Genomic DNA, 24,865 nt, shown 5'->3' with positions numbered 1-24,865 from the left:
CTCAAAGTATATTAAGAATTATAAGGAAAATATAGATAAAAGTTTTATGGGAATCGCTATTGTAATAGATAATAAAAAAGGGTTTAAAAATAACATTATTTAATAATACAATATTTTAATGATCTCTAATTATAATTAAGTTAGCTTTTTATAATGAAAACATTTATCACAATTAATAAAATTATATCTTACAACATTAATAATTTTCTTTTGTTCAGCCTTTTGTTTAATCCTTTTTTTAAAATTATCGTCATGATTTTGAAGATAAAGGAAAAAGAACTTTCCTCATTCTTTAGATGTTGCAATTATCATACGTGGACTTCGTTCCACGTGTCACGACAAAAAGGAAGGTAAGATTTCGCGCGGTAAAATTTCGATAGCGGCTCTAATCGTGAATTATGGCAGAAGCGCAAGGATAAGGAGCGAAACGAAGGTTGAGACCGACACAGAGAGCTGACGAACGAAGAGTGGGGGGCACCCGCGAGTGTTTCTTGGTCAACATCCACACACGGCACCGCAAGGTAGAATAGCTAATTGCAGTTGTACCTGCGTCACCTGTGTGCTGCCGCGCTCGCGAATTCGTTTCCGCGTTGGGTGCGCAATTGTTCTCCAAAGCCGCCTTTTCATGCACTTTCGTTTTTATTTTTCTTAAGAATATTCTTTGCATTTTTATTTTAAATTACAACGATGCGACGAGGATCCGTCAGCAGTTGGCAGTCCTATGGACAGCGAAATTGTAAGTGATAACAACTGTTTTTGCTCTTGCCATTACTTCTGACTTTAAACATTACATTGTGATTACATTTAAAATATAAACTTTTTCTATTAAAAAAAGTGTTTAATAGTATTTTTTTTTAGTTAAATCTAAAAACTTATTATATCTAATTAGAAATCTATTAAATTATTACAATAAAATATGAAAATAAAAGAATATTGCATTATGCATGTTAAAGTTTAAAGTTATAAACTGATATTGATATTATACAAACACATTTGGATTAAAATGAAAAACAAACTGTGGAATGTTATAATATATACATTGAATACTATTTAAAAAAAAATGCCTTTAAGAAAGAATTATTTTTATTTAAAATAAAAATTTTTTTGTTTAACATTAATTGTTGTCAAGAAATAATATATAATTTGTTTATAGTTATTGCTGCTATTATTATTTTATATATTACTGACAATTATGTTTATTATTTATATCATAAATTGCAATATAATATTAATTACATTCGTTAATTAGACATTATACACTGTACATGCATATTTTAGATATTCGACAAACAATTTCTTTTTTGTTTTAACAAATCTATCTTTATTCCATATTTTCATTCGATTTTCAAAACAACATTCAAATTAATTAATTATATTTGGATTTTCCTTTATCATTAAATGTATGAAATATTTAACTTATATTGATATGAACATGACCGTAAACTTCGAATCACTGCAACTATAATAGTTGATTGTTATACTTTTTATGACAGTTATAATCATGCGAGATTTTAAATGTAGAGGAAAGGCCTCTATTATGAGATACCGAGTCCATTTTGGGTAAATGCTAGAAGTCTATAGGCAAAATTAAAAAAATAATAAGTCATTTTGAAGGGAATTTAATAAGCTTTAAGATAACGTTACGTAAAATTTAATTCAAATTTCACTTTTTTTTTAAATTAAAGAAATGTAAAAAGTGAGTGAATCACAAAGTCAAAAAATTATGCTCCTAATATGAGATGCCCCGAGAAATCGATAGTAAAACGCAAAGTATATCAGTATATTGCAATTAAAAAACTTTATTTAATGTTTCTAAAATACAAACAAACACAATCAGCGTGCGCAAAAAAATGAGCATGCGATAGATTATACCCAGAATTCGTTTTCAAGTAGTTGGAATCAAGTATCGCAGATATAGGCACTCGACGTTCATTCCGGTTATCTTTTTTATTATTACAATAACTTTAGCAACGATTTTTACTATAACATAAGAGCATGGATTATTTCATATTAGGAATATCCTGGGATATTACGATTTCCACTCCTTTTGATTTTACGATCATTAAATCTAACTTCTGTAATTAAACAATTCAATATATCTCATACGTATTTTTCTATTAGTACGATCTTACTCTATCTACATGAAGAATTTATTGCCAAATATTTATCTATTAAATAATAAACAAGCTTTAAATGCTCATCTCAATGAAACTTGAAGACATCCAAATTCTAAAATCTTGTTTTACAATGACTACAGGCATGATCTAATGAATTTTCTATTAAATAGTTTTCAATCTGAGATCAATAAATTCATGGTGGAACCAATAGATAGGTGTTTATTTAGCAAAAACGCTGGTATTTCATATTAGGCACCTATAATAGGGGGCTTTTCTCTATATTGAAAAAAAAAGATGTATTAACAATTCATATAATTTTAAAAATTTTAAAGCAATAAAATTTATAAAATTTGACATTAGTTGAGAAAAGATCAAGTAGCATTTGCATATTTTTGTATTTATATATCTTCCATGTAAAATTAAATTTTATATTTTAATTTATATGAAAATGTTATATTACAATGTTAAATTAACAAATAAGTTCTTGTAAGTGTTGCGTTATAAACAGAAGATTGAAAACTACTAAAAAAAGAATGGTGTTATATCAATAGTATTTTTAATTGAAAATAACCTTGTTAATTCAACAATAATATTAATGAAACAAATTATATTTTTCAAAAACAGGGACATGACGTTTTATTAATGATTGTAAGTTAACAAAATTATTTTTAATTAAAATGCTGTTGATATAATATTCTTTTTTTTCAGTATATAGTTTTCTTCTGTTTAATGCGAAACTTGCAAAATTTTATTTTGTTAATTTAGCATTTATTTAATAACTTTTACAATTTTTTATTTTAATCATGATTATAATTTTAGTTGATAATAAAGTAGTAATAATCACAACTTGGTAAAAAATTTTTCATGTATGAATATGTATAAATATATAAAATAAACATACATAAACATGCATAAATATTCATAAACATGTATAATTATATAGGAAATATGTTCATACATCTTCATATATCCTTCTTTCTTTTGTAAAATTACTTTTTAGTGTAATAGAAATAATAATAGTAATAATAGTAATGTGAAAACATTAAAAATAAAATTACAGGGATAATTTTTGCATTCTTTGTTTTAGAAAAAAACAAGCTTGGAAAATGTAAAAAAAGAATTGCTCATACATAATTATGCATAATTTTATATATAATTATACATAAGTAATTCTTTTACATTTCTTTAAACTTGATTTTTTCTTAAACAAATAGTATGAAAATTATCGTTTTAATTATTTTTAATGTTTTCACGTTATTATTATCTCTATTACACTAAAAAGTAATTTTACAAAAGAAAGAAAGATGTATGGACATATTTCATGTATACATGTTTATGAATATTTATATGTGTTTATGTATGTTATATACATATTTATACATATTCATGCATGACAAATTTTTTACCAGGAATCTCTCTCTCTCTCTCTCTCTCTCTCTCTCTCTCTCTCTTTCTCTCTCTCTCTCTCTTTGAAAATAGAATTTATATTTTGTATTGCCAATAAATGTATAATAATATATTATTCTTAACTAACTCTGTTAGTTAAACAACTCTATAACAGATTAAATAACTCAATCAGTTATCTATATTCAGACAAGCTTAGAAGTATTCCACTTTGGTAAATTATTGTAAATTCAACAACTGTCTCTCGTGTGCGCGCAGAACTAATACGATTTTTTAAAATATGCATGTGTACACAGGTCGAAGCGGTGTCACACCAATTTCAAGCAATTTGAAATAATTTTCCCACACTCTTAATTGTGTTATTATTGATGTTATCTATTCTCCATGCGTTGCCAACTTGGAGATTACCTTGAATGTTTATTCTCGTAATATCTTCTTTATTAAAATATTAATATCATTGAGCAAATATTTTTCCTTAATTGTTGCAATAAAGGAATCACTTCAATTACATTGAAGATTAAGTAATGTAATATTTTCATATAAATTAAAATATCGTAATATTTATATAAAAGGAGTATAAATACAAAAATATTTAAATGCTACTCAAGTTTTTCTCGTTCAACGTCAAACTTTACAAATTTTATTACTTATTTTAAAATTATAGCAGTTATTGTATTGACAAATTGAAGAAATTTTATTCAAATATTTATAAAATTTTAATATTACATCGGACTAGTTTAGAATCTGTTGAAAATTTAAATAAAGACTTTACTTCAAACTTCTCTTCCTATATTCTTTTTTTTTATCTTGAATACAGCACTAAGATATTGACGTTTGTTTATGAGACAGTCACGTTTAGATGAGAGAGGGGGAGGGGGGGGGGTGTAACGAGAAATGTGATTTAACATCATAAAGAACATGCTACGACTTCTTTAATAATAAAGAACAAATAAATAACAAGATATTGTTTGGACAAGAATAAGTATTAATAGATTTGCAGTAGATTTGCAATTATTGATTCCAATCTGCAGTTATCGATTTCAATATCAAGGAGAACTTAATATTGCATTTTTTCGATGTGTTTTATTCCGTTTCCAATTTCGAGATACTTAACAAAGTGTATAATGCGTTTTATTGAAAACAAACTTTTAATTAAGACAATATCTTAAATTTTAATCGTAAGTACAAGTAATGTTTACTTATTTTGTGCTTCAGTTTTCAGTAACGGTGTGGATTTATTTGATTCATTGATGTGCGTTATAACATAGCATTTGAAGAAATATAACAAATTTTAGTTGCGTTCTTACGTTCATTATCAGTTCATCATGCGATAGTAACAAATAACAATAACAAATAACGTTCTATTGAAAATATTTTGTTATAAATATTCCTCGTTAGAAATTATGTAGTTGAAATCAATGCAGACTGTCGCCGCTAATGCCGTGCGCATGGCACCGATACGAGCGTTATCGGCGCGACGACGATTATGCGAATGCTGGAGCTGATACGTAGTCAGCACGAGGTGTACGGGCAGGACCTTGAAATCACGTCTCCTGCCGCGTTCACGAGCCTATCGCGGATTCCTGCATCACGGGGAACCAATTTTGATGACATCATCCGCATATATTCCGCGTTTCTAACGTTGCACTACTAATGTGAAATTTGTCATAATGTCATATGCTTACAGATATGGTGGATTTTTTTTAATTGATATGGAAAATCGGCATGCGAGTCGCTTCAACTCGTCAATTGTTTGCGAGTTGTTTACAAGTCTGTCTATAATTTTCGCTATTATTTTAATTGCTCTAATGTTCCATGATTTATTCGATTGATCGTAAATTATCGAAAATTACTGGTCTCAATTATAACAGCGCTAATTATCAGATTTCTAAGAAAATATATGCCTATTAATTGAAAGGTGTACGAGGTGTATTCAAGAAAATATCATCTTTAAAAAAAGGAAATTTTTCGTTTTTTCACAATTAAAGATTAATTTAAAAAATTTTTATATCTATAAATATTTTCTATAACTTTTTTTTAATTCTTCTGTTTACATTATCTATCTTATTTTTGTCAGTTTTCTCTCTCTCTCTCTCTCTCTCTCTCTCTCTCTCTCTCCCTTTCTCTCTCTCTCTCTCTCTCTCTCTGTAATTGAAACATTTTCTAGTAAATATAATCATAAAAAATTATAATTACACACAATATTTAATTATAAGCCATTGAACTTTTAAATATTTAGAAAATAGTTTTTAAAGATTAAGTATGTTATGATAACTCATAAAAAAATTTTTAAACATAGTTTGTTTATTTCTTAAACATATTAAAGAAATATGCGGACATTTTGGCTTTAAAGGGTTTCTCTCAAACTCCTTAATTTATCCAATTAAAAAGAAAATTATATTATCTATTTAGAAAAGTAATAATATTATCTGTAACATTTACAACGTTTCAAATAGTTACATGATTGATACAATTGACGACCAATTTGGAAATGTTACAGCCTATTAAGAAGGAATAATAGGCACAAATATTTAGAGGCAATAAATGTGCGCATCTTTTTATCGCACATTTAATATTTTCAGCTGACTGCATGATGCAGACATATGAGGGTAATACTGCATTGCCTCCTCCTTGCGAGGAAATTGTCCATCAACGAAAGGGTGGCTGGTTTTTAACGTACAAAAAGATTCTTTCTTTTGTTGTTCTGATCGTGATCGTTGTAATTATCGCCGGTATAATTGGATGGAATCTTGGCACAATACCCAAAACGAGAGTAAGTGATTTATCGTAACATAGATATAATTATAATTATTTGTTATTACTGGTTTATCATTATTGTACTGGTGGTGGTTTTATTGTAATAATTTTAAATATATCTATTATTTTTGATGAGAAAAATTAAAATTATAAAATAAAAAATTATAGATCCATTTTTTGATATTTATTGATTAAGATCACTCTATATTTCTCATTCAAGATTATATTAAAAAATTAAAAAGTTAAAAAATTAAAAAAATAGTAAAAAATAAAAAGTAAAAATTAAAAAAATAATTATTTTAAAATCATTACTATTTTATTATAAGTTTTAATTACTGATTTAATACTGCATTACATTTATGGTTTCAATATATAAAATAATAAAACATAATATCTCTCTCTTTAATAAATACCAATAATAATTTTTTCTGCACTTTCTGTTAATTAGATATATGATCCATTAGCTCTTATTGAGGAAGAAGTGGAGGAAGGAGGTGATGTCATGATAACCTCAGTATCGCCTTTCGTTCATCCTTTGAAATATAATCTCGAATTGACGCTGTCGAATGACATCAACGCCACATTGAAGCTGAAAGGGCGAGTTATCATTGAATTTCGCGTGGATGATACAACGCCATTAAACCAATTGTCTCTGAATGCGAGAAATATCACGGCGACGCGTTACAAGTTGTCACTCATAGAAGAAAATGGCGCGCGTGCGAAAAGGAGACGTAGGAGACGCGCTGAAGATACAGGCCAAAAGAACGCTGGTACTTTCTACAAAAGTTAATTAATAAAAGAAATAGATCTATTTTCAGTCAAAAGGGATCTTAATGCTTAAATATTTCAGAGTAAATTTACGTACAATATATATATATATATATATATATATATATATATATACATATATATATATATACAGGGTTGGCCATATTCGACGGAAAGATGTTTTTTTTTCAATCATGGGAAACGTCGTTACTCGATCTAACATTTCTGTCAAAAGTTACAGTGTTGCCCAGATCTTTCCGTCGAATATGGCCAACCCTGTATATATATATATATATATATATATATATATATATATATACATATGTACATATATATTCAATTCTACAAAAAACATTTCATAGGCCGAAATCCTTTTCAGTCTTGAAATTTAATCATAAATAGAATTAGAGTAGTAATATCATATATTAAATTGACGAGCAATTTAATAATTTTTGATGCTAATAAACATTATAGAAACATGTTAATAATTTGATACTAATCTAAGCATTTTTAAAACTGTAAATAATTTAATTAATTTTCTTCAGAAATGTTATATAAATTTTCTATCCATTAATATTCCTTATCTAAATTATTTTCTTTTTAATTGTAATAAACAAAAAATATTTTAGTTGGTTATACGACAGATAAATATGATATTAATTAATTAAATAAATGAAAAATAGATTATTCTTAAATAGTTCGATTTAATTCGGCTCACACACATAATGACTAACCAATTGTCTTAAATTATATAAGTATGTGCACAGAACAGAAGTTTATAGGTGTTGTACCTAGGACTTGTGTTCATAAAATTTGATCGTCTATGTCGAATGCAATTGCTTGTTTTTATTTGGATTGTAATCTGTATTGTGAATGTAATTCGTCATTATAAGGCAACGGGTTAATGTACAGTTTAACAAAGCAAACAGATTTTTGGTAGTGAAATAATGATAAGACAACGACTAGCTTGCAGCTGTGATAATATAATAGTGTCAATTGTAACGTTTGCAATAAATTCTAAAATAAAAAAGAGAAATAACTTTATTCTTTATGTTTCAAATTTTTAAAATATTTTACGTTATTGAGCTGATTAAATCCAGTTTCATTTTTTAATACGTGTAAAAAATTAATATAATTAAACAATCATTATTTGAAATTTCGCAAAACTCTTGTTTACTCTTAGAGAATATTAAATAAAGAAAGAAAAAAATTACATAATTGATTGTGTCTAATGCCGAACAACGATCTGACGCAGACAATGCCACTACTTTGGCTCCTACTGTTATGTCATCTTCACAATTGGAAAATCAGGACATAACACGCATCGTTGTGACGGAAGGAAATGCAACCGTTTCGAACAACGAAACTTCTTTTTTGACAAACGAAAGTTCGTCAGTGTCCGATGAGAAAATCGCGGAGTCTACAAACACTACAACTGGATCAGTGACTTCTATTATGATAACTTCCGGTAATGAAAGCATAACTGATGTGGAGATTCAGCGATACGAAGTGGATACTAATAATGGATTATATGTGATATATCCGGCTGTCGCCATAAGTCCAGGAATATACAACTTGGAGATTGATTACGAGATTCTATTTGATGGCAAAGCGATTTATTCGACGAGCTACAGCGAGTCTAGTGAACGAAAGTAAGTTTTTTTATATGATTATAGTGGAAAAAATTAGTAACTAATTGTCGATTGTACAAGAGTTAAAATATTACCTTGCAAAAGATACAGCTATTTACAACTATTTATCTAAGCAAAAAGCATTTCGGAATATTTCAGATATATCAACATTACAACGTTTTGCTTACTGGAAATAATTAAATTTTTTGAAAATTACAAAAAAAGTTGTCTACAAGTTTATTATTTTAAAAATATGTTATTAACATTTTCTAATAATATAAAAATTATAAAAATATATATGATTATATATATATATGATTATAAAAATATATACATATTTTTATAATGTCTTTTTTCTTTTTTTCCTGATTTATATTAAAACTTTTCAGAATATTTAATATTTTAGAATATTTAATATTAATTCTCTAAATATAAGTTAAAAAAAATTTCTTCGAATATTTTTGTAATTGTGTGTCTTAATTTAGGTATTTTAAAAAATATGTCTACTTAATTTTTGGATGATTATATATTTATATTTTTAGATCGTTAATCGGGACGCGATTAAAACCTGTACGAGCTTCGCATCTTTTGCCTATCTTTGACGACATGAAACTCAAGGCTGTTTTTTCAGTATCCGTAGTACATCCGCGCGAAGCAAGAGTTCTGTCAAACATGCCTCTCAATATTTCCAGAGACATGTAAGTATTTCATACTGTTAATTACAGCTGTGTCTACGTTTGCATGTCTAGAAGATCTATATCGTTTATGAGTAGCGAAATTATCCAGTTCCACAGCTATTATTTTTCCAACTGTGTTTTCTTTAGAGACAATATAATGAAAAACTTACATAAAGCAAACAAACATACACAAAAAACATATATGAATCATACATCATTAATTTGTACTTTACAGTTTTTAATTAATTTACAGTTCAAATTTCGATTTTTTATTTTAAATTAAAAATTACTCCTAAAAGATGTCAAAATTATAGAACGTTAAAGAAAGAATTTTTTCATTAAAATATAAATTTGATTCTATCATTGTAATGAATTGTAATGACATTTCTCGTGCCATTATTTTTCTATATTTTTTTTTCATGTGGATGATTTTTATGCGTTTAAAAAATAATTACTAATCAGTGTGCAATTTGTATCTTTTAAGATCGGATGATCGAGTGATCGACACCTTCAGCGATACCCCGTTGCTCTCGCCTTACAATCTAGCTTTCATAATGGGCGAAATAGAGTCGGTGGGCGAGACGAAAATGGGACTTGATAATGCGACAGGGGTGACTTTCTGGGGCGATCCGAAGAGACGATCACGAGGAATTTATCTTCTCGACAAACTCGACCAAATTGTTGTACATTTGAACGACATGTTCTTGATGCCTTATCCGCTACCGAAATTGGATATCGTCGCATTACCGTCGCGAATCGTCGATAACGCCGGAAGCCCGGGATTGATATCATTGAAGTAAAAAAGCTCACAGCGTTATATTTCATCTACAAGAGAATAATTAGTTTACTATGAAATTACTTTAAAGGAAAAATTATAATTATTTAAAGATATAATAAAATTTCAGTGACCCAATCAGCAAAATGTAGTGATCCAATTAGCAATTTATCTAGAAATTGCTAGTAAATTTGATTAAAATATAGCATCAACTTCGCATTAAGCTTGTATTTTGCTGACAAAGCTTGCTGACATAAGGTGAGCGCAAATTGAAAAACCAAATAAAGTTTTAGTTGATTCTTACCATCAATTTACTGTCAGATTGTCAACAAGTTTTGCCAAACAGTTTGACCAACAATTTGTTTTCTTATTTTGTCAACAGATTTTATTGTATATCTACCATCAATTTGCTAACATCATTGAATATAATAGAATTTACATAAAATTTGCTTTTTTGTCAATAAACTTTATAGCTTTTGATAAAATTTGTTTTCAACAAATTTGGCTGACTGGGATAAAACAAAAGAGAATTAAATACAAATAACACAAAAGAATTAAAAACAAAAGAATTTTATAATATATATAAATTCATGCTTAGTTGACGCGATTTGATATCACCATTTTTATAGCAAATGTATATTAAAACAATATTTTTACTTCGCACAACTATTTTGATGGGTGCGGACACATAGAATACTTTTATCTTTTTTTAAAAAGATAATTTTTATAGTGATCCATTATACTCTTTCGATCACTCTATGTTCGATGTCGCGTTATATCAAGTTAAATTGTTTTCAAGGCAATCGCTCTTCTACGCCGCAGATCGATCTCCCATGGTCACGAAGACAGACGCGTTAAGTGCTCTGATAAGCCTGATAGGAGAACAATGGTTGGGCGGCGTTGTGAACATGAAGAACTGGACGGACATTTGGCTACTTGAAGGCTCCACTCTCTATTTGAGACACGAGATGATCGAGAAGGCACATAATTGGAATAATATTTGCGATATCCATTAACTGTAAAAGTACATACCGACGTCCGACGAACATTTTATGCTGAAACACATGTTAAATTATATTAAAATTGTGTACTTTTAAAGTTAATATTAAATTCTATGTTAATTATTTTAAAAAGGTAAAAAATAATTAGATAAAAAAATTTGATTCGTACGGTACAAAATTATTAAGCTTTTTAAATTGAAGAGTATTCAAACATAATAAAATTTTTTATATGAAAGTGTATAGAAAAACCAAATTTTTTTATATAGAAAAAAAAATTTCATTTTTTAATTTTACTGTTTATACACTTTTTTAATTTTATATTAATATTAAAAATTATTTTCTTGTATTTTTTATTAATTTAGTTTTCAGTTTATGTCCATGTCACCTTTTTAAAATAATTGATTTACACTTGACAATCTAGATAAGGATAGTTCTTTTCTCGTTGAGAAAAGCAAAGTTTTTATGAAATTCTATTTTCAGATAGATTCATCATTGAGCTCCAATCTTGCCTTCCTTGCCAACGTGCAATGGGAAGCTATGGAAGAAGACAGTTACAGTGTTTCAAGGCCGCTGCAATCGAACATCAATCCTGCCAATTTGGACTTTTCGGACCGCAATATTAGACATAAAAAAGGTAAAGACCGTTTAACAAACTGTTTTTTTTTCAAGCAATGCTTATGATATTTTCAAGTATTAATATCTTATTGTTCCTGGTATTGAATACTGGTCAACATTGATTTACTTTATTTTCAATATTAACAATTGCATATCCATACTTGAAAGTGAAGCTGTGATTATTTGATTTTAATATTTGTATCTTACATAAAGATGTTCGCAAATGTTATAAATAAATATCAAGTAGTTGAATATTATTATTAATATCTATATATTAATATTTATAATTATTAAAAATTTGCATTGTATATTTTAACATTATATAATTTCGCCAATTTAAGAGTTTATGTTGCTTTTCAACATATTTTTTGACTTCTTGTCTTTTTCCTATAATTTTTAAAATCACATTCGATAAATATTTAAATCACTGTACCTTTTTGAACATGCAAACAGTGAAATATTGTCAAATAGTCTCAGCTTCACTCGAAAGGCAGTATCGACTATTATAACGTTCTTGTAACGCTGCATAATGTGACTCTGCATTCTGACTGCTTCTTGTAGGTGCATGCTTGATTCGCATGTTGCATGGCGTGATAAACGATACCGCCTTTAGGAATGGCTACCAGAAATTCATAGCAAGGTGGTGGGTATATCACATTATCGTCGATTTATTCTTCAACTAGATCGTCATTCGTTCATTAATCGCGCGATCCCGGCATCGACGTTTATATCACTCGCTCGTGCGACTGCGGGATTTAGTCATCGAAATGATAATCGACACGTTTTACAGCGAGTTATCTCGTCGGCTTTATGGTAATGCCAGTCGTTGAATGTCACGAGCTGCCGACCATTATTCCTCATGCTTCTTTATCGGCCTCGTTACATAAGTGCACTTATCATCGATATACATATTGCGTTGAATCGCACAAACGTACAAAGTTATACAATCTTGTCGCGTGATATATACAAGCTAAGGAATTCATGAACAGTAATATTCTATTTTTCGTTATAGGAAAATACTAAAATTATTGTAAATTATTAAAATGTTCTAGGAATTATTCGACAGCGAATGTTGACGATTTCTGGGAAGCGATGGCGGAAGAAGCTATCGGTTTACCTATGGAAATTACGTTAGCCGAAGTGATGAACTCTTGGATTTCACATCATGGATATCCGATTGTCAGCATTATGAGGAAATATAAGGAAGGCACCGCTATTATTCGGCAGGTGTGCGATCTTAAACACTACGAATTAAATTGCATATTTAATTTTCTGAAATAAAAGTATTATAATTTATATCGATTCGATATTATGCTTTTCGATTATGGTATTTACCATCAACTATATTGCACAGCAAAGATTTACATATGACCAATCATCCGACATTCAACCGACGTGGTACGTACCGCTTGACTATATTAACAAAACGAGCAATGATTGGTCATCTCCGATAAAGACGTGGTTGCATTCCGAAACGGAAATGGTGGTGCATAACATTGGCGCTCAAGATTCCTGGATTGTATTCAATGTGAATAAAACAGGTTGGTTAAACAAATATTTTTCTTAAAAATATCCTTAAAATCTCAATTACAAAAAAATGAGACGTTTTTATCTGGATTAGTAAAACATTTTTTTATCTACACCATTTTGTACGAAACGTTTTTATATTTTTTAATTTATGAATAATTTTTAATGAAAAAAATAAAGCATCAAATTAAACTTGAAATAAGAGTTATATTTTAACATTTTAAATACAATTATTAATAGTAAGACAGGAAATTGAATTTATCTAGGCTCTCGTAGATATTTATAGATAAGTATTTTTACGTTGTTTAGTAAAATAAAAAATATTTGTTTTATTTTTTATTTTTATTAATTTTTTTACTTATAATCTTTTTTCAATTTTTCTTAATATGTTATAACACAATTATGATTTTACAAATAATTTCTGTAACTTGTATTCATGCAGAAAATTTCTTCTTACCTAGAGAATAACATGTTAATCTTAATATCCTCCAATTTAATATGAAATTGCGAAATGGGATGCAAGTGACCTCTATCGTTAATTGCTTTCAAGGTTATTATCGTGTGCACTATGACGAGGAAAATTGGAAGCTCTTGACACTGGCCCTCGAGGAAAATCACGAAATCCTTCCGGCAGAAACCAGAGCGTCGCTCATCGACGATGTGCTTGGACTCGCTGCGGTTGGCTTGACAAAATACGCGACCGCTTTCGACTTTATTAAATATATGCAAATCAAGGAAAGGCATTACGCTCCCTGGGGTACTTTGATGCGTCATCTGTTGAAGTTGAACGGTCTTCTTTACGAAACATCTGGCTTTAGCGCTTTTCAGGTAGCGTAGCAAACTTATTAAAAAAAAACAAGCATTGAAAGACCGTATTAGTTTGAAAACATTTTTTTAACATTGGGGGATAACATGTTTATGTTTAATTAATATTTAGAAAATCATTTAGTTTTCGGTAAACATTTGATAAAAAAATAATGTCTAATGTAAGATAAAGTTACAATATATAATTAAGAATAATTAAATAATGATAGTTAAGAACAATTGAATCGAATAAATGCTTTACGAACATAATATTTAATATAACAATAATTTATGTTGAAAAAATATTCTAAAAAATTTAAAAGCAATTTATATTTAATATTATATTAGGTGTTGGAATTAATTCGTAGCGTTTTACAAGTGATGGGAAGTACTTTCATTAATGTATTTTTTAATGCTCATGTGAAATAAATAACATTCTTTCATTAAAAAACGCTACGAATTAATTCCAACACCTAATATAATTATATCTTTATTATTGAAAAAACAAAACAGTGACAGATCTAAATATCCAAAATTTTAAAAATCTGAAAGTTTAAATTTAAATTAAAAAAATAATAGTTTAAGCAAATTATTACTAAACAGTAATGTTATTAAATAACTTAACGAATGGACCGTTTACAGGAATTTACATTAAGATTTACTTCAAAATTGTACGCAGACGTGGGGTGGAAAGTCGATGAGGGATCGCGATTAACTTTGACCACTCTTACGATAGCGTGCGCGTTTGAAAATGCGGAATGTCTCGACTGGGCCAGGAATCATTTTGCAAAACTGAAGGATCATTCCGATGCAGATGAAGTGTAAGATCGATAAAAATAATTTTTCATTTGACTTTTGTTTTCACTTACATTTGAACATCTTTTAAACAATGGTGATGTTTTTTTCTACTTTAAAATTTCGTTACTTAAGTAAATTTCGTCACGAAATAGATTAGAATGACAATGTTGTATATTTTTAAACGTGCCTGTTTTTCTAAAATTGAAAGTTGCACTTTTATTTATACTATTATTAATAGAAGAGTATTATCTAAATCACTAATTTATAAAATTAAATATGTAATCTCATAAAAATACATGCTATACTTTTTTTTCTTTTAGTAGGTTTCAACGTTCGAAACATACGTGTCATTTTAATTCGTATGCAACACAGAATGTTTGATAACAACTATATTCATAAAAAAATTTTGTAATAAAATGCTTAAAGATAATATTAATTTTTATTTATACAATACTAATCTTAATGCGCATCGTTTTGCGTAAAGTATAATTAGAAATTAGAAAACAAATTTATATGATGATATTTTTGATAATAATTTACATTTATGAAAGGATGACCTCATTTTAATATTTTACGTTTTATTTTGAAAGTAAAATTTTGATCGTTTTAGTGTACCGGCATATGCACGTGAAGTGCTGTATTGTACGATCGCACGATACGGCACGCGAAACGAATGGAATTACTTCGTCGAAAGGATAAATTCCACTGCAGATCGAGATGAAAAGAATCGCCTTTTGTCAGCGTTTGCATGTTTCCAGACGCCATGGATTCTGCAATTGTAAGTAAAAATTGTTAGTAATAAGTAATATAAAAATTATTAAATTTTATTATCTACTTGATTTCTATCTACATAATTGTAAGTAAATTTCATTTTAGGGTTAATTTATTTTCTAATATTCTATTTAGACCAAGATATTTAATACAGAAATAAAAAAGTATAAAAAAGATGTTCAATAAAATTTCAAATAAGAAGAAAAAGATTCCTTATTAATTAAAGCATAAATCTATTAATGTATTAATTTAAAAAAATATATATATATATATCATTTGACAGTATGCAAATATATAATTCATGTTAATATATGTTAGAATACTTAGCGAGATTCTTGAAGGAAAGATGTACGATGAAGATGAGACGCAAAGGATCTTACGAAGTTTTCCGCAAAACCCGGTTGCTGCGCAAATCGCCTACAAGTTCGTGCAAAATAATTGGCAGGTTATCGTCACGAGGTACTTTGCAACCTTCTTATCTCTTTGTCAAACTTATAAGCAGATTATGATGTACTCTCATGTCTGTTTAGATTCTCTAAATCTCGTCCGATCTTAAAAGCTTTTGCATTAGCGATGACGAACGGCTTGATCAGCGAGGAAGACTTTGAAGACGTAAGTGTAATTTAATTTTACGCACAAAAATAATAATTTATGCTGGAGCAATAAGCCAATAAGATAATAAATAATAATAAATAATAAAAAATTAATAATTAATATAAAATAGTTTTATGGAAAGTATATATATTTATTTTTATGCCAGTCAAATCTTTTGTTTTTCATTTCTTCATAATGATTTGTTTCAATATCTCGAAGAACACAAATCTTTTCGAATATTATATAAAGTGCAATTTTAATGTTTGTTTGATTCTTTAGTTTCAAACATTCAGCGAGGATAATCTCGAAAGCATAAAGATCGTGGGATATACCATGGCGATGGTCGAAGCGCATGCTAAATTCGCGATAAAGTGGTTAAAGGAATCCTTACCGGAAGTGCAGGAGTGGCTAGCTGCAAACAATTCTACGGAGACATCGGTGTGAATATTTGTGAGATCTGTTGGGTACAATAGGACGAGGAAAACGTCCCGTAATTATCGATTCGCTTTCGTATTGCGGCAGTCGACACACTTGGCACTCGTATGTGAAAATAACTGCGAGAACTTTTCTACGACAACAAGTTTTATTTCTCCGTATGCTTTCGTCAAGCATGATTACAAAACCAAGCAACAAGAATCTCGTTCTTACATCGTGTAGCCTTAGAACGACGGTCTTTAATATAATTACTTAGTAAGTACATATTTAACAAACGATATACATAATAATCGTATCTAACGGTGATAATTATTATTCCAATGTTTACCGTAAACTCTCCGTTCTCATTCATGTTAATGGCGCTATATTGCTATACGGTACACTCGTTTTATAACATACTATGTTATCGTTTTATAATAATCTATCTGTACCGTTCTTATATTCTTTTCGTCTTTAGCCTAACTCGTTAAATGCGTTTAGTGCGGTATTCGCAAGCTATCAAGTACGCAGTTCAAGGGTTGGAAGCAATGATTTATCGTCGGTCGGATCGTTGGAGACCAAAACTACTCGGTATCGAAATCGAAGTCTTATAGACACTGCAAAGATTTACCACGTTCTTTGCGTATGTCGAAATCTTCCAAAAATCGAAACGAGTTAAAATTGCGGAACTGCACAGCGTCGATTTTTTATTTCGGCGACATTTAATCCATTTTTTACAATGCATTTAGCGCTAAATGCGATTTTTCCTACATTGTATCTGCATGATACGCGTTTACAACACACACGTTTAACGCTAAATGCAGCCTTTTTTTTTACTGTTATTGAGTAACATATTCTCATACTTGGAAAACTGCAAAAATGACATTAAAAATTAGGATCACACATACAAAAAAATTTAAATAATAAGACGTAAGCAGTAAAGAAATCAATATATTAGCTACTACTTATGGCCTCACAGTCTTTAATATGATTAGCCAATTCGCTTACTACTAATGATTTAATACTTAAATTTTTTTGTGTGCTATGACCATTAGACAATCATATTTAATGTTTAACTGCATAATTTTCATTTTATGTTCCTCGCGTTATGCGAGAATCGTAAACTCAGCGCATTTGGCACTAAATGCGCATTCATCTGTTTGCGAATAAAATTTCTCGATATACGAGAATTATAAAAAAAATGTTTTTATTTTCTGGTCTCTCATATGTGAGTGTGTGTGTGTGTGTGTGTTTTGTGTATGTATGCATGTGTTGTATGTGTGTTGCAGGTATTATTTTTGAAATAAGACATATATACTTCTAACGAATTATATAAATTACATAGTATATAAATATTTTTTCACAATTTTACTACATCAATAATTGCAATTTATTAAGGACACATTATGTTTCTTACAAAGATTTATAATATAAATCGTTAATTGTGGCTATGGTTTCCATTTTATGGTTGCGTTATGCGAGAACCTCGTATTGAACTCAGCTTGGTGGCACTAAACGTGCACTTATCTGTTTGTAAATAAAGTTTCTCAATATATGAAAATTATTTTAAAAATGTTTTTATTTTCCGATCTTTTGTATATATATATATATATATATATATATATATATATATTGCAGGTATTATTTTTGAAACAAGACATATATATATCTCTAACGAATTAAATTGCACATAAATATTACACATAAATATTTTTTTTCACAATTTTACTACGTCAACAATTACAATTTATTAAAGATACATTATGTTTCTTACAAAGAAGATCTATAAATTGAAATGCTATAGTTTTCTTAAGGTAATTATTAATAATAATTTATTTAATGACAATTTATTATTTAATGTCAATACAAAGAAATATTTTCTTTTACTTTCGAAAGCCTCGCTTCGAAGGATACGTCTTATTTCGTAAATAACTCCTTCAATTAATTACGTGGAAAAGGTATATCGATCGTTTATTGTCTTCATACAATTCACTCAATTTTATCAGACGTATTATTATCAGTATTGCGTGTGAGCGCGTTGTCGACATTCTAAAACGATCGCATATGTACACCAGCACAATAAAGTAAAATTGTTAACATTTTGTGCAAGATTTCAAACAAACAAACAAATGCAATTTTATCGAATTCTGTGGTTTTTAATTTCGTATTCGTTTCAAACGTACGTCAAAAAGATTCGTTATATTTGGTTATATTTATGCCTTTCTGCATTGAGCGCTTTTTTTCTCTTTATTTTTCTTTCATCCGAATACAGCGAATTTCGCTCAGTGCATTTAATGCGATTCTGTTCAATCCTTTGTACGCTTGACGTTCTTTTTATCATGACCAAACGTTAATTAATAGCGCTTGAATTTTCAATAATTCTGTACCGAGCACTAATTGCGAATTGCTGTTGAAAAATGAATTACCGAAAAGAATCATGTAATAACTTGTTAAGTAATCTATCGTTTGTAAATTTGATATAAATGTAAGTAATGCAGTAAGGCAAAATGTATTACGATATAGTTATTACGTCGTGACGAAAGATTAACATTGCACTGATTACACAGAATTTCATATGTGACAAAAATTGTGACAAATAAAAAGATATATTTTCATCTCATGAGTCTTTTGCTGATTTAGCGTTTCAGTAATTACCTTGATAAAGTGGATTTTGCAAATGGATAATTTCCTATTGCTGAAAATTATTTTTATACAGTGAAAATTTTATTTTTTATAACAAAAAAAGAATGAAGATTGTGTGAATTAATTATTTAAGTTTAATAAGTAATAAATAGCTTCCTTAGAGAACAGTCAATAAATAGAATTTAATCAAACGTACTTTAGTATTAAAAACAATTAGAGAATGCTAACATGTCATGAATTATTTTCTCAAATTCATTAGTCATTTTCTGGTAAAAATGTTTCTATCGCTTTAATCAAATGAGAATTGAATATACTCGTATTATATTTGGATAACAAAAGATTAAAATTATTTTAAAAATTGCGAGATATACAATATACATAATGTTATTACGAGTATGACGAGTATTAAAAAGCCCCATGCTATTTTTCGGAAAAGTATCAATTTTATTTGAAAATCGTAAAAAAGACCCAATCCATTTATAGCTGTTATTTACCGCTACGTTCATTATTTACACAGTATTTACATCTTAATTCTGTTATAGTTTATTATCCAGTTAAATAGTTTATTACCTATAAATGCACATACTTCATTCGCTCTATTTTTCTCTCATTCGATCTTGACTCGCGTAATCTAAGATCATTCTATCGATCGAGTATTTCGATCACATCGACGTGATTTTCGCAGTTGGCGATGTATGTTTGCAGGAGGTTGTAGCGTAAGTACAACTCCTTTGCTTTTCATTAATGTTGGTGACAATAAATAAAAAATTACGGAAAATTAATTTCTAATTAATTATTGAAAGTTGATAGCTATTAGACATAACTAATATGAATTTAATCTATAAAATTAAAATCTCTTTTCAATTTATTAAATGTAATTATTATATTGAGCACAAGCATGGTGTTGCAGACAGTGTTCTGGTCTGCTATACCAAAGATCCCGGGTTCGATGCAGAACCGAAAATTTTCGTACGCTCATAGCTCCTTTCGGAAGGCAATGACAAACCACTGAATAATATATTTGTCCTGGAAACTTCTTTCCAAAAATTATCGTTCGGAATCGATGTTTAAACTGTAGGTTTCCATATACCTTGTGTACAAGTGTGTGGCCACAGGTTTATGAGAGGGAGACGCCTACACGCTGGTCACAACGTATGGCACTTGTAGAAGAAGAATCATTATATTTATTGTAAATTATTCAACTTGTAAGTATCTTAATAGCGAATTTGTTTCTGTCGGAATTTTTTTCTCTAAAACTTTTTGTTTTTTAAAATTTTTCAATATTTTATATTCTGATAGAAAAATGGAATTATCTTTATATTCTTAATTCTTATGTTAATATTTAATTACTTGTTAAATTCAGATACCGTTATTATTTAATTAAATTAATTCCAAGCGGCGTTATTGTTTTTTATCGCTGTTGCAATAAAATATATATGATGGGTTCCGAAATACGCATGAAGCGCATGATGTATCATTTTATCTTTCTTTATTTGATGAAACAACGAGGACAAATGATGATAACTCGGAACACAACCAATAATTAAATATAATATTTATATAACAATTAAATTGTGTGATAAAACAAGGAGTTAGTTAAAATTGATTTCTTATTTTTTCTAATAATTCATCAAAAGCTAAAGTTGAAATTAGGATTTTAACATATTGTCTCACCGCATTAGAAATTAAATGCCATACTTGCTACAATCGTCGTTGACGCGAATATTAACGATCATATCATTTTATAACAAGTAAATACATCTAGCTCTATCATAGAAAATGTGTGCGTTGTTTTCCTAACGATCTAGTGCGGAGTAGATTTGTTTCGTTTTCTCTTGCTAGGAGAATAATTTCTTGAGTCTACGATACTAAGTGCACGCCTCTTTATTTCCTTAACGCTTCGGCGTTCACTGGACGATTTTCAATCGAATGGCATATACTTTTGTACAATATCCGGCATAGATCGATCGGTATCGATCGCTGCAATGTAATCAGTCAGAGAGAAAAATTCGTCCGAGTTTCGAGAAGAAGTTACTGTCATGAAGTTCTACTTTCTCGTTGATCCGATCTCTCCTCGATCGATTGGTGAACGAAAGAAAAATCGTATGCCGGAAATTGTTCTTTACGAAGGACGATCGATGGTCATTCGAGTGATGGCGTAAAAACGCTCTTAAAGTACGGGCGTTGCATTTTAATGGCAGTAGTAATGGGGAATTTTTATTTTTCCCCTCACCGTAATAATATGTATATATTTACAGTCCAACATACTACAATATTATATCTAGAATGTACGAAAATTATTACTCGTTAGTTATGACTAAAGTGAATTCGATTAGATGCACTTAATGTGCATTGATGCACATTAAAGCCGTACACAAATTGACTTAAAAATACGGGTTTAATATAAACATAAAAACGGATTAAACCATGAAATCATGAATCTTCATTTTATTAGGTGTTAAGTAAAATCTGTACTTATAATTTAAAAGATTTGCATCTTTTTTTACTTTTACATAGATTACATTCCAGTGAGAAATGACAATGAAATCGATGTCGAATCATGATTTCGACGTCGAATTGACATCGATTTGATGTCGATTCCATTGTCATTTCTCACTGAGATCAGTGTGCAACGGCTTTAATATGAACTAGTGCGTTCAATCGAGTTCACTGTAAAAGTCTTAAAAACGTCGGAGAATTGAGTATATCGATGCGAATATTAATTGTCAATTTAAAAGGCAAAATCAATCGTGAATTCTCTTGTTTTATTAAAAGAAAAAATTAATTCTTTTATGTATAAAAACGTCACAGAATAAAATCGAATTAATTTTATTTTATAAGAAAATGGTCAATCAAGTGTTTTCAAACACTTTAAATTAATAAAAGTTCTAAACTGTCCTGTATAAATTAATAGTACGTTGATTAGTGTCCTCATCAACTTTGTAATAAATTACAAGAATTGAATTATTATAGAAAAAGTTTCATTCCCGAATTTTTCGAAATACGTGAAAAATCAACAAATTAGACAGGAAAAGGATCCAAAATTCTCCGACGTTAATTAACATTTCTCGCGAATAACGGCCTCAGCACAAAAATGACCGTAACTGAATCGTGAAACGTGAGTCGTAGTTGTAGGTTGATCAAAATTTTGTTTCATGATTCAGTTACGACTATCTTTGTGCTTACACGCACGGACGATTCGCGACAGACGATCGTTTAACCACAATGACAAATATCGTACGTGACGCTTTGCCTATAAAAGGAAACGAAAAAGGGCGAAAATAATAAATGACGACTCACAGTGACAACAACCACAAACTACGGTATTGAACAACGGCGTCAATGGTTGTTCAATTCCCTACAACTATCAGCTTTAGAATTCGTATGCTTTACTTGTTCTTACCGTACTATCGGTTATTCTTTATCATACTCTCATGTGTTTCGTTTTTCGTTATAAAGTACAATATATCTTATTGAGAGGTAACACGAGATGCGTCGGCGACGCAAGATATGCATTCTCTTCTTTACAAAGAGAACAGCGAAGAGAACAAGAAATAATGTTGCGTACGAATAAAGATATTTACATTGCTTATCGGAAAAGGGAAAGAGATCAAGAAGCGTTGAATGAGAGAATTAATAATAGATGCAAAATTAGAAAGATTGTAATTATAGAAGTATAGTCATTAATAATAAAAAGAAATTAGCAAAAAGAAAGGAAATTGACTAAATATTTAGGATAGTACATGCAGTCGAATAGTATTTCGCGCTACCGACGCGCCATCGTCCGTTGCTTTTATATATGTATGTATATATTATGCTCGTATAAACGGTTATGTTTCTAAAATTATTAACTGGTTATACATTTCGAGTAAGGATACACCCTAAGGTCTGCGTATGACGAGCTAACTACGCGCCGGTTACCTAATTAATTCGCGTAAATGCGAGCGACTCCCAGCCCGCGTTGTAAAAAACAAAACGCTCGCGAAACACGACTTTCGTCGTTCGAGTGAAATATTGTTTGCGTATGGATTGTTGTCAATTGTATTGCGATGATGTACTGCAGCTTCTTATTCGCATTTTATTATAATGCAGAAGCTTGCAAGCTCCAAGCTTCAGTAAATTGCACACGCAGCGACAAGCTATAGAGTTATTGATACATCGCGTTTAATATAAAAATCATTTAAAAAAGAAAAATCTTTGCACGCTTGTTACGGCGTTGAGTCTTCATTGTAAACCATGCAAGATGCTGCAGCAACCACGACGTCATCAACAATCAAAGCTATCTTTGTAGGCTGCTTCGTTCTAGATTATAAATCTACAACGTAGACTAAAATATGACATTAATTAATTTCGCGTTAGCTTCAATTCATGTCGAGATTTATTATTCCAAATTTTATTCGAATGATAATTTAATGCCCGTTCGCGTGCGTTTAGACGAACGACAGGCGGAGATCGGAAGCTCGATCATCGCGCTTAGTCCCTATTTCTGGAACATTAAAATTATACTATACAGTGTTACATCGTAACGTCCGTCAGCCTGATGTGTTACCCGATTAAATAGTGGCAGCTTCGTATTACAATTTACTTGAGCAGACTATGTAGGTACGTAAATCTTCTTGCGAATCTCACGTCCATCACGCGAGTGATGTGTCCCTGTTTAGGAGATACCAAGTGCAATTTGTTCAAGCGACGACGCGATGTCGCCCCAAGTTCTCTCGTTTCAAGATTTTATAACGACATACATCGTCTTCTTTTTCGAGACGATTCTCACCCTTTTATCGATACTCTCTCTCTCTCTCTCTCTCTCTCTCTCTCTCTCTCTCTCTCTCTCTCGCTCTCTCTCTCTCTCTCTCTCTCTCTATACAAACAATATGTTTCATTCTTCTGGTTTTTATCCTTTTCTAAAAGGAGCTTAACGTCCCACACGTCGTCTTTAAAATCGTTGATCGTATACTTTCGGTCACTCTTTACAAAATCGGAGCCCTTTTGCCGTAATTTCATCATTAAGGATAAGGAGATGAGCTTGCGAATACTCCTAAGACCAGGTCCAGGCGTTTGGTCCTTAGTTTTTCTCTACGGTGCAGGGCTCAGGCGTGGACTACTGGGGCGGACACTTCACCACCGTTGTGGTAGCGAATTCGCTAAATTTCTTGTCGATGGGTACTCGATCGTCATAAAGAGTTGGTGCTTGTAGAATGATGCCTGCAGTACCAACCAAAACTGCCAGAGTGAAGATCCAGAGGAACAGGCGATCTAGCACCATCGCCACATACTTCCAATCCTCTTTTACCTGCGCAGAGAGAATGATTTGATTGATTCATGGAAATATTTTCGATTTATAGTAACGAAGACATTTTCAAGTTTTATACATATACATAATCAAATTTTCAAATTTTATACATAATTTAAAAAAAAAAGGAAATGGATTTGGGCGTGGAAATGGATTCGCAAATAAAATACATATAAAATATAAATTAAGATACAATAAATTAATGCAATAAGACCAAACATAGGATGTTAGTATAAAATTTGATTTATTCATAAATTGTCACAATCGCAAACGATTTCG

General features: G+C 29.8%; 2 protein-coding genes and 1 long non-coding RNA gene across 12 annotated transcripts in view; 1 reads left to right on the top strand and 2 right to left on the bottom strand.

Annotated features, from left to right (window-relative positions):
• Positions 1-371: 371 nt before the first annotated feature.
• LOC105147673 (thyrotropin-releasing hormone-degrading ectoenzyme) lies at positions 372-18,214 on the top strand. Its single transcript, XM_011058845.2, has 17 exons — positions 372-736; positions 6,104-6,294; positions 6,727-7,048; positions 8,302-8,698; positions 9,220-9,375; positions 9,839-10,150; positions 10,929-11,109; positions 11,611-11,764; positions 12,307-12,388; positions 12,798-12,972; positions 13,100-13,286; positions 13,823-14,100; positions 14,719-14,897; positions 15,485-15,652; positions 15,964-16,104; positions 16,176-16,257; positions 16,519-18,214. The coding sequence occupies exons 1-17, from the start codon at positions 688-690 to the stop codon at positions 16,681-16,683; spliced, it is 3,219 nt and encodes a 1,072-aa protein (XP_011057147.1). The 5' UTR covers positions 372-687; the 3' UTR covers positions 16,684-18,214.
• LOC147907496 (uncharacterized) lies at positions 12,851-13,869 on the bottom strand. The gene is made up of 3 exons (XR_015547087.1): positions 13,730-13,869; positions 13,081-13,257; positions 12,851-12,989 (listed from the first exon to the last, which is right to left on the bottom strand). It is a non-coding gene; the product is annotated as an uncharacterized LOC147907496 (long non-coding RNA).
• The window catches only part of nAChRalpha4 (nicotinic acetylcholine receptor alpha4), a 355,672-nt gene continuing 347,610 nt past the window's right edge, over positions 16,804-24,865 (bottom strand). For all 10 annotated transcript variants that reach the window (XM_087412309.1, XM_087412306.1, XM_087412305.1 and 7 more), the window contains one exon: positions 16,804-24,586. In XM_087412309.1, coding sequence (XP_087268435.1) covers positions 24,395-24,586 — 192 coding nt within the window. In that variant the 3' untranslated portion in view covers positions 16,804-24,394. The remainder of the gene's footprint in view (positions 24,587-24,865) is intronic.

The sequence above is a fragment of the Acromyrmex echinatior genome, chromosome 13, assembly GCF_024713525.1.
Source record: "Acromyrmex echinatior isolate Ae372 chromosome 13, ASM2471352v2, whole genome shotgun sequence".
NCBI lineage: Eukaryota > Metazoa > Arthropoda > Insecta > Hymenoptera > Formicidae > Acromyrmex > Acromyrmex echinatior.
Note: the sequence above shows the minus strand (reverse complement) of the source record. Positions and strands in the feature narration are given on the sequence as shown.